Source organism: Hippoglossus stenolepis, chromosome 6 (genome assembly GCF_022539355.2).
Source record: "Hippoglossus stenolepis isolate QCI-W04-F060 chromosome 6, HSTE1.2, whole genome shotgun sequence".
In the NCBI taxonomy this organism is placed as follows: Eukaryota; Metazoa; Chordata; class Actinopteri; order Pleuronectiformes; family Pleuronectidae; genus Hippoglossus; species Hippoglossus stenolepis.
In genome coordinates this window covers 4675876-4694456 of record NC_061488.1, presented here as the reverse complement: position 1 = coordinate 4694456, position 18581 = coordinate 4675876, and the positions used below count along the sequence as shown (strand labels likewise).

Below are 18581 nucleotides of genomic sequence, written 5' to 3'. Positions count from 1 at the left end.
AGGCGCCGTATCAGCCATTTCAAGCGTGTGTAATCATTTGCATCAGTGTTCGGGGGGGTGTTCCCTGCTCATGCTGCCTGAACAGGCACATTAATGTTGAAAGCCCAGTGGTGGGACTCACAGGGCAGTTGGGCTAAATGTCACTGCCCCCAGGGCATCAGATATGGTTAACTGAAAGTGTGTGAGTGGGAGGGAAAGGATGAATGTGATGTTTTTCTTCATATACTGAAAGTGGTCTGATTCAAGATAAACACTATCTCACTTGAGCAGGAAACAAGCTCGTCCACTGCAGGTTTTCCCAGTTCTGCTTCCACCTTCAACACGATGGTGACAGCAGTGAAGCTGAATGAGAAGCTCTAGGTGGTTTCAAGCTGTGCACAGTGTTACACATGCATGTCATTGCAAGAGCCAGACCTGCCTTTGTTACCTGGTAAAGATATTCTGTTTTCACTCCTTCCCATTGGTTTGTTTGTTAGATTACACAAGAACTAAATTGCAGATTTTAATGAAACCTGGTGGAAGGATGGAGCGTGGGCAAAGAAAGAACCAGTTAAACTCAACGTTGATCTGGACAAAGAGGTGAACTTTTCATCACCGCCTGTAACATTGCAAGGCTTTCAGCCATTTGAAACAGATTTTACAAAGGGAAAATTGACGATGTCATAATTAATGTGCATATATGAGAAAGGTTAGAAACTACTTTGCTGCAGATGCTGAACCTTCCTGAAACATTCTAGAATTTAATTTAAAAGCTTTAACGTGTTACAGTGGCTCAGTTGCACTATGAGGGGTTTTCAGGGTAAAAACTAGGATTCCAGATATCTGCAGAAACATGATTCATAACGATGAATGAGTGTTTGACTTCCCAAACACATACTTACACTAGTTAGCATAGTAATAACAATCAGCAGGAACTTGTGGAAGTGCCGTCTTTGATACAATTCAGTCTTCTGCTGTTTGTCAAATGGAAAGTCCACAAGGTTCATGAGCGTCTTTCTCCCCCACGATTTACAGATTAAACGATTCCAAAGTATTCAAGCAAAAATGCCCCCAAAGCTGCTGCTCAGCAAGAATAAAGTTTTTTTTCATTTTGTATCACCAATGTACAATAGAATAGAAGTAATGGGGGTTTTTTGCAGATATAAAGCAAAATTCCAAATATCTTAAATTAATTTCAGGAAAATTCAGATTAATTGAATTGCACTCAATTAATTAATTAATGTAAAAGTACAAAAAGATTTAGCAGATGATGTATTATTACAGATGAATTTTATGAAGCAGGTGCCTAAAGTGAAGCCTGATTAAAATTCTATACTGTTGGTTAGTTTTTCAAAGTCACTATAACTTTGAAATAAAAGTTATCCAGTAAAAAAAAGTACATTTGCCTTTTAACAGTAGTGGAGTATTTGTAAAATAGTAATTACAAGTAAAAAATACCTCAAAACTACCTTTTACTTTCCACCATCGATGAATGCATGACACAATTACAGTAACACAATCGTATACAATGATACCAGTACATGCATGTCAGAGTGCAAATATTGTTTTTTTTAATTCAAAAATACTTTGGAAAACCTCGGCTGATTTGTCCATTAAAATGAACTGAAACATGGGAAACACAAAACAGGAACAAGCGTTTCCTCCCTGAAGAAGAAAACCTCTGGAACAATAACTACCACTGTCAACATGCGGCTGTTCAGAGACGAGTGAACCGAGCACAGTGATGTGCACATGATATCAACGCTCTTACTGCAGCTTTGAAAACTAAAAAGCCTTTTCTAAACTATGACTAAAAGACCACACAACTCAAAACTTACCAGCACCCAGTAAAAATTCACCTTGACTTCCAATGAGCCTCGAACAGAGTTTTAACATGAGCCTTTGGTCCCTTAAAAAAGAAGAGATCTGGATTTAGTGCACAGGCTTTGAAGCTATGAGGCAGTCACATGCTGATAATGACCACACTGTTCTGCCCGGGGCTGTGGGTCAAGGTGACTCCTGTGAAGTGATGATCCAGCGCTTTAAACCATCCTCCACAGTACATGGATGTTTGCACAGAAGCTGCAGGGAGCCGTTTGTCCGAGCACCTTCCTGAAAGGCAGCGATGACGGTGATTGTTTTTAACTTTCAAACAACTCCAACACAGAACTCGCTCTCCGTCTCACTCCGGAACCATAAGAGGCTTCAAGTCGTCTTCTTCCTCGTCGTCAGTGTCAAAGAATTCATCCTCGAAAAACGATCCACCAAAGCCGTACTCCTGAGCGTGGACGGACACCTCATTCGGCATCAGGTGAGGAGACCCCTCAATAAAATCAGCAAACCTGTGCAGCAGACTCACGTATCAGCAACATTTGGGAATATAAAAGCATGTAGCATTATTTAAGAGAACCCACATACGTTTTTATTATTACATCCAGGAATTGAGTTTTTACTGTTTTCCCCAGGAATAAATCATGGATCTTTTTGTTATCTGACATATTAAGGGAACTAATATCTATGAGTGTAAGCTATTCGGTGCGACTCCATTGAGAGTGTTGGGCCTTTTGCGCTCTGCTGACGCTGCCACTCTAGTTAGTTCTGTTACCGTATGTTCAGGGTTAATAATCTTGGGAGTTATAAGCCTGCTGTATCTTTCTATTCCTGTTAAACCAAGACTGGGGCTGAGCTTAAATCTCGCTTTAGAAGAGGTTGTGCTTTTAGAAGATGTACAGGAATAAAGAATAATGTAGTTCTGGCACCTTTTTGGGGAATGAATCCTCGACACTGTTCTCCAGGGGCTGAACTCTGGGCTGTGACATTGCTTCCTCAGCTCATCCAGCGCTCGCCGAGTCTCCTCCTCCGCCTCCCTCTGATACTCCTCCTCAGTCAACAGGCGACGGGGCGCCGGCTTCCAGCGAACTCTCAACCCTCTGACTTTCCTGCAACAATCACTCATTCAAATTCATGTTCGGGAAATTTCAATCTCCTTAAATCTAAGTGCCTGCAATAAAAACACATTATGCAAGATTTTGCAAGATACAAATTATTGCCACACACACACACAGTGATTTTCAGTTGCAGTACAGAGCTTTCACGCCCCCTGCTGTCATCTTTGAGAACACTCACCTCCATGCCATAACTGCCATTGAGACTGGGTACTCCAGATTTTTGGAGAGCAAAGCTGCCACCATGATGGCGAATGCAACTTGCTGAATTTGAATTCCTAAGTAAATCAGGAGCAGGCCGAACAGCTGCAGTGTCCACGACAAGATGTTGATGTTCTTCTCATCCACCAGGGGGCCGTAACGGTAACACACTGCAAAACTGATGAATCCCACCAATCCAACATAACCTGAAGTAAAAAAAAGGAGCAGACTTTTCAACTAAAGGCCTTTGCACATTAAGTCATATTTTGTAGGTGTTTATTTAATCTGTCATCTGAGCAGAAATTGTGCTCCTCTCACTTCTTAAAAAAAAGAAGAAAAAAACCCATTAGGTCCATTCAGTCCTGAGAAGCCGCCAGGGAGACAACTAACTAACTAACTAACTAACTAACTAACTAACTAACTAACTAACACACCTGGAACACCTTTGACATATACAAACAAATGCAGCAAATCAAACCTGTTCCAAAAACTTAAATTGCTGACATTTTGTTTTCTAGCCTCTCAGAATATAAACAATTAGTTTCACCACTATTGCTACACAATAGACAATCCGGATTGTGTGTCAATATGTTTCCTATAGGTAACAAACCTGTGTTGAGATTTTAACGGCTGCCCTTTTTTTCTGAAAAAAGTCTTGAGGTGAGAAATATGGGAGATGTTTACTAACATGCTCAGTGGTCCCAAAATATTTAAAGGTTTAATAATATTGTAAAAAACTAATAGCCTTGCTCTGCTTCCATTGACTCATTATCTTTGTAACTTGTGTTTGAGGAGTTTGTACCTAAAGCCATGTGCCAGTGTTCTCGTAGAATTATGTTGAGGTTCCTGCAGACGAGCTGAATGGCGTAGACAGAGAATGACCAGCCACCGACAATCAACAAATAAAAAGGGCTTTTCTGTGAAAGCAAACACAAAGTTATTAAGATGATTAAGAGACCAATGTGATTTTTAACCTACAGAAATCATGGCTATGTAAAACGGTACCTTTGGTAAAAAGCGAGCCAAAATGAAGAAGAGGATGATGAGGGAGGCGATCATGCCTGTGCTCATACCGGCAGAGTAGAAGAAAACTTGACTCCTTCACATTAGGACAAAAAAAGTTAATAACATAATGATGCTAGGACATAAAGTATGAAACATGTTGAACATAAAGTATAAATTACCTGCTGAGTGAATTTGCAAAGACCAACAACAACACCCCAGAGAGGAAAACCAAAAACAGATAGATATCAAACTCTGCAGAGAAAAAAAACAAACAAACACGTCATATATCAGAATATTAGTCATGTGATATCTGTCAGTGATCAGAAAATACATCTGTGTCCATCTTACTGCGCAGCGGCTTGATAGTGTACTGGGCTTTCGCACTGGGGTCGATCTGGAAGCACGTCTTCTGGCTGAACAGGCCGATGCTAATGGTGGTTTCATTGTGCCGCTCACGTAGCAAGCCCTGAAACCAGCTCCAGACACTGAAGCGGTCCAGCTCCTGCAGCTCCTCCTCCCCTTCCACGATTACCACCTTGAACACGTTGGAGCTCCACACTTTGACCTGTCAAACAGAAGTAAACCACTGAGTCTCAACCGAAAGGAACTGCCAGAGGAAAGTGCAGTAACACATAACCAGTATTACCATTGATAAACAGCTGTTTTTGGCTGCGTTCAACTCATGCAACTAACCTGAATTCTTGTCCATGTTTGCCTCCAGGTGGGCACGATGGAGTTTTGGTAACAGAACCGATTGGACCCCGACAGGACGTACTGCTCTCCATCGTGCAGATCAACGACTGGACTTCCGTTTCCTGGGTTTGATTAGCAGAGACATGTACGTTATATATGTTACACTAAGTCTGCATCACGTGTGTTCCTTCCCATCACAACATTCAAATGGTAATGCAAGTTTTGGAGTTAAAAGATGTGAATATTCAACACAAGGTCTCGATGACATTAGAAACTTACTTTGGTGAAAATGTGAACAATTTTAAAAGAGTTGTTTTGCAATTCAACTCCAACTGGTTCAACGGTAAAATGTCGAGCCTCAAAATACATTTCTTGGTAGCGACATATTAGGAATCACTGCCTAACTTTATTTTAATCAGCAACAATTATCTGAGGATCAAATGAGTCATTATATTGGTATCAGACATTTCTTACTTTATAATATGTTCATCCCCCTAAAAAGTCCATATGCGCCAGACTCTAGTTTTAACCTGAAATCTAATCTATTCTTGGTCGACATCTCCAGATCAGTTTGATTTGTATTGAGTCGAATCAGCCTCATTGATTTGAATGAAAGAAATAAAAGACCACGCGTCACTATATTCTCCAAAATGAACTTTAGGTTAAATCAAACATTGTTGTGATGATGACGAATATTGTTTAATTACTTTGCATATGATTTATGAAATGGTACATAAAAAGGGATGTGGAGCAGGTGACATGACAACTTCTTCCTCTTGCTCCCTTTTCTTTCATGGAACCAGTAGAAGTGAGCTGATTTATTTTGTAGGATTTACTATGTAATAATAATAAAGTGTTGTGTTAAGACTTCATTAGTTTGATCTCATGGTTTCTGATGTGGTGTTGTCATAGTTAATACGTGAAGAACAACATGGGGGCGAGTTTTTTTGCAGATTTGATCAAAAACAAGAGACTAAAACGAGTGTTTGAACTACGTCAAGTTTCCGGTTTGCACGGAGACATCGAGGTGACACAAACCAGGAGGTGAAATAAAGTCTGAACATGAAAGAAACGTGGTGACGTTTGATTACAGCAACAACAAACACAAGCTAACACGCGTTAGCCTGAGCTCCACTGGTCTAGAACTCATGTCCTCCGAGCCCCGGTCTCTGTTGTGGCGTCGCGACGCAGCTGCTCACCTGAGACCTGCCGCGAGTCCGGAGGGAAACTGAGCAGCAGCGTCAGGAAGACGAAGAGTTTCCCGCAAGTCGAGCTGGAGCCGATTGTCATTTTCATGTGTCCCGCCATGATGAGAGCTCCGCGTCCCGCCTCTTCCGCCTCTCCCCGCAGAGCGACGCGCCGCGCAGCCAATCACAAACACGACGCCGGAAGTCGTCATCAGCAGTGCGCGTTCAACGTCTCTGAGTTTAAAAATACTTTTTCATTTAATTATATTTCGTGTTATGCATTGAAATACAAGTGTGTAAATTCACTGGTTAAAAAAAAAAAAAGAAACATTTATTTAGTGAACTATATTAAGTCTGCTACTCTTCAGTGGTGATGGAACTTCACAAAACATTTAGCCCATACAGGCAGGTTCATCACTTTTCTGGCTCCCCTGGAAACATTTCCATGGTCGTGTCTGTAATTTGCATCACGTGTCTGTATTTCCATGTGTTAAAATTCTTAAAACAATAAATAAAACAATTGTTGTCAGTTACTGTTGCCGACTGATATTTTTACAGGTTGAATGTCTTGGGATTTAACCACTTCACAGGTCAATAAAATAATAGTGAATAGCTAAGTCAAGAATGTAAACTTTATCTTGTAAATTGTACATTTTTGCATAAAGATTTCTTTAAATTCTCAGATAAAGTGTAAAGATACCGATACTCAGATATGGGATGCGGCCATTATGTAAAATATACCTAAAACCTTTAAAATCTTAATTAATAAAACCACTGTATTGTTCCATACCAATCAATCAAACAAACGTCAAATGTGATTGCATTAGGGTTTTTCTGTCTTTGTAATTCAGTGCTGGACAAATAAAAACTCTAATATCAAACTGTGTACCTTTGGTGCAGACGAGATGACCTGTAGTTTGACATTGGTGGAGTAAGTAAATACGAGGCCTCTCTTATAAATAAAGGATTGTCAGTGGACTTATGCTTCACAGTGTGTACATAAGAATTAAGGCCGGTTGTAAAAATTAAGGAACCACGGTAGGAAAAAGTGAACTAACAGATAAAATATATGGCGTAATAATATATTATTTTACATGACAGCTACAGACATTTTCGTAGTTCCACAAGTGAAACAGGAGCTGCCTCTAGAAATAACTGATTGTTTTAAGCCTCGTTTGTTTTGCTTAAAAGACGACATGTCATCCACCTGCAAAGTATTTATACAAGGACACAAGGCGTGTATACATATTTGTACAAAGGCTATGAGACACTAGATGGTCCATTGTTAGTGTTATCAGTCACTTCTGTGTCGCTACGAGCCAAAATGTCTGCCGCGAAAAACGTCTACATGAAGGACGACATGAATAAATACAACTTATCTTATATAATCAGATCCAAAGACATGACTGTTTATTTAGATTTTATTTATCAAGAACAATGTTATCTGTGTAAAATTTGTTTGTTGCAAGGGATTGATTTGTCGAGCATATTATTGACTAATCAGCAAGTGGTTAAATAATTTTACATCAGTAATTGTGTATCTACAAATTCTTTCCCCTTCACCCTTCAAAATAAAATCCCAAGGTTTTTTAAATGTGAAAATCAAGATTAAAACATGACAGTTAAATAAGATTAAGGCAGATTTACATAAAGATGTTGAAAAGAATACAAACACAGTGGAGTGGAGTAAACTTATACAATAAAATAAACAAGTACAGGAGCTGATACATGTTAATTTAAAGCTGATAAAAGTCTTCAGGATATATAATAACCAAACACAACACTCATATGTTCTCATAAATGATTCAAATTATAATCTTAGTTGTTTATTAACAGAAAATCCAAATCCAGTTCCCGAGCACGATTTGAATTATGCAGTGAAGCAATTCAAGCAGATGTTATTGGCGCTTTGAGGTCTGCTGAGGGACGTGGGTCAACCAGGTGTTTGTTTTTTGATACGCTTGCTACACAGCAAGCGAGCGAGTCACAGCGAGACCAGCTGAGGTCAGCGATTCTCTCCACTTCATTCACCATAACAGTAGTAATGTGAGAAAACAAGCAGCGAGAGTCAGACGTCCACACTGAGCACTCCCATCGAGGAAATACTTTACTTCTGTCGAACCGACTTCATCCTAAATGTTATCAACCTATAACGTTTCCTCTTTATGTTTCTAAAATGAGGTCATTGATTGGTAATGGAACAAAGCGCTTCTCCCATAAAATTGTGACCTTTCACTCCGGAATTCTTCCATAGCATTCAGCGAGACTTGTGACTGGCAGCACATGACCAGAACTTTGAGCACCAAGTTCACTAAGTGCAGTCTTACACTATCATCTGTGGCTATGAAACAAAACACACTGGACTCTCGTGATGTTAACGACACGTCTGAAAGATTTCTTAAAACTAGAGCACAGTGCGAGTTTATCATCTGGATTCAGCCGTCACCTCCCTTTACATGGTTCCTGCATTTTAAGGAGAAGTCGAACGGTCACACACCGTCGCTTGAGTTCTTTGAAAACGTTGCTCAAGGAGACAGTTAACTCATGATCAGAGGAGGTTACTCAGTAGGTAAAAGAGGAAACAGAATCTGAATAAACATAAACTCTCAATGAGAGAATGTGACAGGAAATAGGTGGAGACAGTGTGATTCACATCGCCCTCCTGTGCTGGTGTGTGAGCTGTAAAACTAAGCTGCATTAATTAGGTTATAACAACATACATCACATGGTACTAACAGTTGTTCCTCTTTTATTATTACTGGTAGTGTTGACACTTCCTGGTTTATTCTAAGATCCTGGTTAATGCCGTCTTCTTTACATCACAGTCACTTATATCCTCTCCTGTCTCCTCCTCTTTGTTGTTTCACTCTAGTTCTGCTCTATAAATATTCACAGACTCTATTGGGACTTTCCAACTCATAGATAATATGAAAGTGGAACAAAACCATCTAGTTATACAACAAGCTCCTCATGTAATATATGTGTATTGTGTATTTCTTGTCTAATTGTCATTTATGTCTGCTTTGTATAACTTTTGAGATCAATTTTATATTGTGATGATTCTAAACTAGAATGAAATACAGTACATCAGATTTTTGATTTTGCGTGGCTGCAAAAATCAAACTCTTACCCCATTCCAGTCTAAAGATAGACTGGAAAATATACACAATTAGACAATAAGCGGTGACGGAAACAGGACACAAGGGTGAATAACCTAATCTGACAAGACAGTGAGTTGAGGGAGTGCTTCAGTTGTCATGACGCACCGAGGAGGACCGAAGACGTATAGTCAATCTTTATCTACATTTTATGGTCCATCTCTTTTGTCCAGTTGGTAATTCATTGCTCCATATTTAATTTCATCTTGTGGAGACTATTGCGATTCCCTTTTCATCGTCTTCAACATCATCCGTTCACTGGCCTCCCATCAAATGTACACAAAAAGAATGAATATGACTTTATGTATTTCAATTACATATTAAATTTCCATGTAACTTTGTTACACAAGTTCAATCAGTCACGTTGAGTTAGTGTGAACAAATCAAATAACTTGAGAGTGGTTTAATTCAATAAAGTTAAAATTATACATGAATATATACAGTCAACACAACAACGCCTCCACTTCCTACACACACACACACACACATACAACGGACAATGGCAATAGTCAATCAGGTGACAACCATTGTATACTATTTATTATACTATTTATACCTGAAAATACCCTTTAAACCCTTAAAGCTCTGTCCTGTGTTTACATTTTTGTTGTGTTTTATATAGTGTGTTTTATGCTGCACTCTTTTTGCACATTGGTCTGTGAGTAACTTCTCATTTCGTTCAGCCGTACACGTGTATGTGGATGAACGACAATAAAGTTGACTTAACCTGACAGGTGATGATGGAGCAGGCCCAGAATGGCCTTATTAATAAAGGAGGAACAGTGACAGACGCATAATTACAATTTGTTATGAATCTCTGTTAAGCAATGTGCAGCTGCTGGGCAGAGGTTTAAGGCATCACCACAGTCAAGTAGAGAGAAAGAGATGTTATCAACAAGTCACTTTTTGAGATAAGGTAACATAAGATAAGCTTAGATAAGAAAAGTTAAGATAAGATAATACAAGACAAGAGAAGACAAGATAAGATAAGCTAAGATAATAAAAGTTAAGATAAGATACGACAAGATAAGATAAGCTAAGATAAGAAAAGTTAAGATAAGACTAGATAAGATAAGATAAGAGAATACAATACAATACAATACAATACAATACAATACAATACAATACAAGACAAGACAAGACACGACACGATCGACACGATACGACACGATACGATACGATACGATACGATACGATAAGAAAGAAAAGAAAAGAAAAGAAAAGAAAAGAAAAGAAAAGAAAAGAAAAGAAAAGAAAAGATAAGATAATCCTTTATTAGTAAAATTTGCAATATTACAGCAGCAGGAGTCAAACATAGGCATCAGTAGGTAAATAATAAGTAATGTGCAATACTTAAGTGAATATGCAATACTTATAATAATACTTAAGTATAAGGAAATATGAAAAATATAGAAATATATGAATGGAATAAAATGGGTAAAAACATGTGCAGTGACTGGATTCCACATGAGGCATCGTATCGCACAGACAGAATGAATGTTGCACAGTTAAGAGAGTTAAACCAGAGGTAAACCAGAGCGTAGTTCTACTGGGAGCAGTGGGAGGTATTTTTTGGGGTGGTGCGTTTAACGAGGAGGCCGTGAAGGCATCAGACGAATTTATTTGGATCGCAGAGGGAGAAGTTGTGGAGGCGGAGGAGGAGGAGGAAGAGGAAGAGGAGGAGGAGGAGGAGGAAGAGGAGGAGGACTATAAACTGTAGTTACTCACTAACCTCAGCACACCGTCGCCTCCTGCTCTCCACCACAGGATATTTCGCTCCTCACGAAGGTAGGACCCAACGAAACAAACACATTTACTCCACACTTCAACCTTTTCTATTCTCACCGTTTCTCCTCCGGTGGCTGGTTTGTTTGTTTTGTTGTTTTTTTGGGCGCAGAACGAGTTGCGCACTTTTTATATAAACAACGTCGTCATAAAGGAAAAAAAAAAAAGCCCCAACCCGCTGAGAAGCAGCACCTGCTCCGCTGTTTGTGTTCCCTTCACACGCGTGTAACTCCATAATGAATTAAATCAGAGAAGCGGGATGCGGTTAATGGAATTGAGCAGCGGTTGACAAAGCGGGTATTGTCGCTAACGGTCCCGGGGCAGGGCAGGGGCAGGGCCGGGTGGCTCTGGCTCTGGTTCCCCCCCCCACACCCACCCCTCCTTCCTCCTCAAAGCTGTGGTTTCTTTTTTAATTCCACCCTGATGTGTTGAAAAGACCCGAGTTTACTTGTTTACTTGTGAGTTCGTCTTTAAACTCAGCCCCGTTCACTGTCCATGCAGAGACCCCGTCGAGTTTTGATTATCTGCCTGGTTCTGGCTGTGAAACTGTCAAATAGTATAAATAACATCAGATCCTGGTCATGTGTTGATGAGAATAGCAAAGGAAGTGAGTCACACCTCGTCTTCTTCGTGGCCCGAGGCCTCAAAGTTTGTTCAGTTTCAGATTCAGACAACTTTATTGACGCCCAGGAGGGGGAATTAAATTGCAGCAATCACACATGTGAAGTAAATCAAGATGTCAGTCACTTATCTCCCAGTGTCTCCGCTCCCTTTACAGCTGATTGTCATGTTTATGTTCAGTTGAATGTAAGTTGACGTGTGTTTGTTTTCTTCTCCTCCTCCTCCTCCTCCTCCTCCTCTTCCTCCTCCCAGGAACTCGATCCTCGTCAGCCATGGGCGTTGAGGGGGGAATGAAATGTGTGAAGTTCCTGCTCTTCTTTTTCAACTTCATCTTCTGGGTGAGCTCACTTATCTCAAAGTCAACGCCAACGCACATCACAGTGTCACCAGGAAGTGACGCAAACAAGAAGTACATTTAGAAATGCACTATATCACAATATACAGCGCGAAAAATATGTTGTTTTTCCTCGCTGGCTTTTCTTTTTCAACTTTCCTGTAAGAGTGGCCGCCAACCACTTCTTTAAGTGCTCACTATCACAAAGTCAACACAACACAGACACACAAGGCTCAGTGTGAAGTGAGTGGAAGTAAACAAGGATAAGTTCCTTATAATAAGTTCAAGAAACTTCACAATATACATCAGCTGACATCTTCAAAGGCAGTGTGAAATATTTCCACCGCCGCCCACATGACTTTGAGCATGGGTTAATGAATTGTTACCCGACATTAACACACAATCTGTAACAATCATTTAGTGACGCTACGACACCGCCTCTGGATTTATTCCCCCCCCCCCCCAAAAAGACTTACTTGTCAACTGACTCACATGTTTGTTTAAATTCACACAAAGGCAACACAGGGAGACGTATCCTGGACAGAAGTTCCCATTTCCTGGTTGTAATCTGTTTGCAGATTTCTTCATGGTTGGTTTGGCGGCTTTACAGCATGAGGGGGTGGGGGTGGTGGTGATGGAATGTGGATCTTATGACCAGATTTCAATGTGTAACCGAATCATGTGACTTTTTTTTTTCATCCATCACTGACATAGTGCCACTTTAAAAGAAAAGCAAGGTAAACTTCAGCGCTGAGTCGAATGATAATCATTTCTGTCTGGGAAAGAGGAACTGTAGAATGACACGGCTGTTTTTATTCTATCTTCACGCTGCACATTTTCAGGGTGGGAACTTATAATAATGTTTATTATTAAAGGAAGTGCTTCACTTTAACCCTCGCTGTTTAAGGTTTATTTGGAAAATATAGACATTTACAGGTACTGTAGTTTACTGTACTGTGTTTATAAGTTTTTAACACAGTATTTGCCAACAGTTAAAACTTCTTCTAGTTGGGCATTAGAATCTAATATAGATTTTTGGCTGCTGATGCCAATACAAATATATCTGCTGATACAAAGAACTTAAATTCATCTTAGTTTATTTTGATAGGTAAAAGTTTTTATATCTCAGCATATTAGCAAACATAAACGCAGAAACCGATATAACTGGGAAAGGCTCATTTCGATTTTATTCTTATGAATAACTCTTCCTCAGAGGAAATGTAATTGTTGATAAATACTTACCATTAACAAGGAGTTAAAATGTTCTTATATATGCTAACAGCTCAATGTGTTTTAAACCTGTTGATGAATGTTTATACTCTGTTTATACATTTTACAATGTGGGATTAAAGTAAAGTGTTTTATTAATCTAGTGATTAATCTGAAATTTACAATCGATAATATCTCCAAGGAAAAAAAATTGTAAACCAACCAACCCAAAAAAAGAACTTAAATATTTGATCGTATATCAAAAAGTCTGCCTATTGCTCGACTAATCAATTAATCGAATAACATTCAAATCAAGCTAAAGGGAAAACATATAGCAGCTTTCTATTTTATTCTATTCTGGGATGTGCGTGACCCTCACCTTACTGTTCACTCCTCTCTTCATGTTTTCCCGAAGTCAACCATCAGCCATTTGTTTGACTCAACTCAAATATTGACATTGGTGGTGAGAGTGACGACTCGTCTTCAGCCGCTACAGGAGCGTAACACGGACGATATAACAAACTGACTCACCTGACAGTCTGTTGACTTTCAGGGGAAATGTTCAGGTCTTAATCCTGAACATCTGTTTTTATTAGAGTGTTTTTATTCGATTTTACTTCAGATGCCTAATTTCAACAGAAAGAAAATCGACGACCTAATGGAGTAGTTGGACCAGTTTGGCTGGGAGCTGTTGTTCCTCGGGCTTCTGTTAGTTACAGCAACTTGACTATACTGTTATGTAATATATGTTAAGACAATACTGCTTTAGAGACATGAGTCAAAGTAAATACAGAAGAAAAATTCACCTGACTTATCTGGAAACGTTCTGTAACAAAACATACTTGAACTTTATGTTCTAAGTCATCACAGGATGGTCTGTTTATGATGATATTACACCAATCAAACAACCAGACAACCATATTAAACCCTGCCTCTGTAGGGTGCAACACTTGTACATCTGCACTCAGGAAGCTGAAGACTGTTGCAACTTCCTTCCATCTGATCAGCATTAACGCTCACTCATTTTTTTTTATGTTTGGCTTCATACAGGAACAGTTTGACTCTTATGAGCATGAGAATATTTTACTCGATGAATTGATCTGGACTGAATGTTGAAATTGTAATCCTCCTTTAAAGTTGCAGCGTGTGGAATTTAGTTACATCTAGTGGTGGAGTTGCATGTTGCAGCTGAACTACCCCTCACCTCACCCTCTCCTTCCAAACATGAAAGAGAACCTGTGGTAACCTTCAGTTTTCATAAAAACTCAAAGGGTGTTTAGTTTGTCCAGTCTGGGCTACTGTAAAAAACATGGCAGCCTCCATAGAGAGGACCCCCCCCCCCTGATGTAAACATAAAGTATTTCAATATAAAGGAACCATTCTAGGGTAAATAAAACAACAATTTGTATAATTTAGATGAAACACACTCGTGAAAACATCACATTTTATATTAAATTTCTGTCAATAGATCCCTTTCACCTAAATCTTACACACTGCACATTCAAGAATTTAAGTATTTTACTTTGACGAACCATGAGTCCAAAACCTACCTGTAAAATGAATGAACTTCAATTAAGTAGCAAAAGTCAGCATGCTAAACTAAATACACAAATTCAAACCAAAGGTTCAAGCACATTTTGCTCACCATACCGTACCAAATTTTTAAAAAGTCACTATACCCTTAGACCAAAGAAAGACATTCTGTATTCGTGTAAAGAAACTAAACAAATCCTTTTCTTTTTGTGCAGTTATGCGGCCTAGCACTGATCGTGGTGGGAATCCTGGTTCAGGTGGCTCTGCACAACACACCCATGATCCATGATGCGACAGCCTCTGGAGGTCCCATCGTTGTCATCGTCGTCGGTGTGGTGATTTTCTTCATCGCCTTCTTCGGCTGCTGTGGAGCCTGGAAAGAAAACTACTGCATGGTCACAATGGTAATTCATCTAGCTCACTATCATAACACAAAGGAGGCTTGAGTTCACCTTTCTCTGTTGAATTTTGAGTAAAATTGTATAAAGTAGAATGGCACCCAGTAGAGCGCACTGAATTGCACACCCTTACACAGATATCACCCGAATATAGATGATCAAAGATGCAATGTTAAAGAAAGTGAAAAAATAAGTCCTGGCTCTTGCCCTTTGTCTGGACCTGGGCCAAGATTTCATGTTTTCTTTCTTGGCCCATTAAGTTAAATGGAAATCCGTTCAGTAGTTTTCGTGTAATCCTGCTGAAAAACAATCAAACAGACACATGACAATATAACCTCCACAGTGGAGCTAATAACATACAAAACACTGAAAGATATTTAAGTTGTGAGTGTTGTTCTTTTCTCTCTCCTCTGCAGTTTGCCATCCTTCTCTCCCTGATCATCATTGTTGAGATTGCAGCAGCAATCACTGGATACGTCTTCAGAAACAAGGTGAGTGTATAAAGTCACAGTTTCGTGTGTTGTGTAAAACCCTGCAGAAGGTGTGGTTTAACGTCAGCTGCCATGTTGTGTCTCCCCTTTAGCTCTCAGTTGTCGTCCAGGATAGCATGACTGAAATGATTTCCAGATACAGCAACGGCACAAAGGATTTCAGAGACAGCGTGGATAAACTGCAGGAGGATGTGAGTTCAATGTGAACCCTCCTCCTCACTATTTACTTAGCTGGACAACACCTTCACATAACACTGCTGCATCCTGTTGGTGGTTGCGGCTGACACCACCTTGTTTTTCTTTGCACCATCTGTTGACACAAGTTATATCATTTCACTGTACATTGCTCATGTGTGGCCTTGTAGCTGGCATCTCCATATTAAATCTTCTTTTTCATTTGACTCCTTCTCTTCCAGTTGAAATGCTGTGGTGGGAACAGTTCCTCTGACTGGAAACACTTCCGACCCGGAGGAAACTCTGTGCCTGACTCATGCTGTGTGAATGTCAGCCTAAACTGTGGAAATGGGACCATGATGGACCCTCTCAAAGTTCACCAGGAGGTAAAGTCACTTAACGCTCTGTTGGGAAATTAATATGCATGAGATTAGTTAATCCTCAAGATTTCAGTCCTTGTTGATTTCGCAACACCCGTGGTTAGGCCGCACACTGCTTGCACAACCACTGAAACCCATCTGAGGAGCAGCTTCAGTTACACATCATGACATTTATATATATATTTGAAAGATTGAACCTCCTCCGTCAAGAATCTCCAGAGGCGAGAAGCCCTCTATTGTCTATCATACAACATTGCTGTTACAGAAGTGTGTGTGTGCTGCTACTGGAGTTGTTGCTCCCAGCTAGACAACATACTGTAGCTTCCAGCTGTGTGTGTGGGTGCGGGTGCGGGTGCGGGTCCGTGTGCGTGTGCGTGTACGTGTTCACAGGCCATGTATATAAAATAAACGTAACTTCAAACGATGAAAAAGAAAAGATAACGTTGACAAAACACAGACGTGGAAAAGAAGTCGATGTTTCACCCAGAGACAAAGTGTCTCTCAAAAAAATCACCTAACATCTTGTGTCATCTGTGGTTTCCTGATGCAGGGTTGTCATGATGCTGTGGTGGACTTCCTGAAGAAAAACATCCTCTGGGTGATAGTTGCAGCTCTTGTTATTGCTCTCTTGCAGGTATGTAACAGAAGCATGGCACAGTATGTGTTTGTGTTGACTGTAATTCTGAACGTTTGTACACACTATTCTTTACGTTTTAACACATTTCTCTCCAGCCGGTTCCAAAGCAAGACGCACATGTCTTTACTAGTGTCAGATCAACACACTGCTCGTTTTCCCCTCCAGCGACACATTGTTTAAATAGAAAATGCACTTGTCAAGGTAATATAGACATGGGGGGGGGCACAACACAAGCACACATATAGTTATATAGTCGATGGTCTGCTCGTGTATTTCCACTTCACACTCTTACAACCTGACATATCGTCTTTATAACAACAATCTGCAAAGGTTCAATCGCACCTTGCTTTTAAAATAATAGGTACGTTTGAATGATTTACTCAACTGCTGTCATTTTTTCATACATTGCATGTCGGCTATATCAGAGCTCTGTTCATCAACCGACACAATCTTCAGACCCAAGTTCACAGTTTTTCAAAATAAAAGCTCTTTCATTCAGTAGCAACTTGCTAAAGAGTAAGTGATTCTTTGAATGAACAGAGCTCAGAACCTTTTGAGGGTTGTGGTTCCTGTATATGGTGACAATTGTGACCTGTGGTTTGACCAGCTTGCCTGCTGTAGTTTGAGGACGTAAAGGAAGACACGTTATTTGTATTTTGGTGTATATATATATATATATATATATATATATCTCTTGATATCTAAGATCTTGACCTTGCACATTAATGTGCCGTGAGATAATGTATTTTCTCATTTTGGTCTGAATTACGAACCACTTATGAGATGTTTATATATTTCTAATCAGGTGGACTTAAAGTAAAGTCAGGTAGTTTAAGAAGGGAGTAAATACCTCTCCTCTGTGTTCTCCTTCCAGATAATGGGCCTTGTTTTCGCCTGCTTAATGATGAAAGGCATCCGCAGCGGCTACGAAGTCATGTGATCCAGCTCCACACCTTAGAAATGAGCAGGCCGCTCACGTCACACTTACTGGGAGCTTCATTTGTAAACATTGAATATGTTCATCTTATAATTAAAGTTTGATACACAAAACTATATATTTAGTGTGAATGATGAGTCAGTATTCATCGTTTTGCCGTGAGACAAAGTGTCTTAAAAGAGTCAGCCGGTTCACTCTAGCTTTTCAGTTTCTCCGATGCAGGGTTTGCTTATGGGTCAAATTGTGATTTGCGGATGTGGGCTGCTCAAATAAATTTAGATTGTTAAATTTATCATGATGCTGTGGAGGCTTTGCTGAAAGAAAAAAAAAACCTCCAGCCGATGATGGTTGCAGCTCTAGCTAATGCTGACTCAGCATTCACACTGTTGTTTTCCTGTTCTTTATTTGTATCTTCCTCTCCTGCTGTATGTTTTTGCATTTGATTCTGCTTTTTTTGGACCTGTTTTGGCATCGAAGTTGTTTTCCGTTTTTTGCTGGTTCCAGGCTGCAGTTTTCCGTTTCTATTAAAGACTCTTAAAATTACATCTGAATTTGCCGCAAGTGTAAATAAATACCGGGAAAATAAATGGACCATATAATAATAGTAATAGCTTTTTTTATGTAGCACCTCTCAAGAACAAAAGTCACAAAGTGCTTTACATACAAAACACAAGAACAAAGAGAAAGTAGATTTTACACAAACATGAAAGTAGACATGTTAAAACAAAGCAAGTTGTAAAAAAGCAAGTGTAAATAGACGAGTCTTAAGCTGCAAACATGTCCACAAAGTTTACAGAGCGCAATTTGAATGGAATAGAATTAGAAGTTGGAGCAAAAACCTCAAATGAACAGGGTCCTTTGATCTTTAGTGTGGAAGGATCAACAGTCCCTGACCTCAGAGTCCTGCTGTTCTT

At 39.6% G+C, this 18581-nt stretch overlaps 2 protein-coding genes across 2 annotated transcripts; one reads left to right on the top strand and one right to left on the bottom strand.

Annotated features, from left to right (window-relative positions):
- Positions 1 to 1527: 1527 nt before the first annotated feature.
- On the bottom strand, positions 1528 to 6201 carry nemp1 (nuclear envelope integral membrane protein 1). Its single transcript, XM_047340414.1, has 9 exons — positions 6023 to 6201; positions 4824 to 4945; positions 4479 to 4695; positions 4310 to 4382; positions 4131 to 4224; positions 3928 to 4042; positions 3106 to 3331; positions 2739 to 2918; positions 1528 to 2321 (listed from the first exon to the last, which is right to left on the bottom strand). Exons 1-9 carry the CDS (start codon positions 6129 to 6131, stop codon positions 2162 to 2164), a joined length of 1296 nt encoding a protein of 431 aa, XP_047196370.1. The 5' UTR covers positions 6132 to 6201; the 3' UTR covers positions 1528 to 2161.
- A 4600-nt stretch (positions 6202 to 10801) lies between these two features.
- Positions 10802 to 18271, top strand: cd63 (CD63 molecule). The gene is made up of 8 exons (XM_035159236.2): positions 10802 to 10956; positions 11827 to 11912; positions 14866 to 15054; positions 15465 to 15539; positions 15632 to 15730; positions 15956 to 16099; positions 16644 to 16727; positions 17605 to 18271. The coding sequence occupies exons 2-8, from the start codon at positions 11847 to 11849 to the stop codon at positions 17668 to 17670; spliced, it is 723 nt and encodes a 240-aa protein (XP_035015127.1). The 5' UTR covers positions 10802 to 10956; positions 11827 to 11846; the 3' UTR covers positions 17671 to 18271.
- The last annotated feature ends 310 nt before the right edge of the window (positions 18272 to 18581 follow it).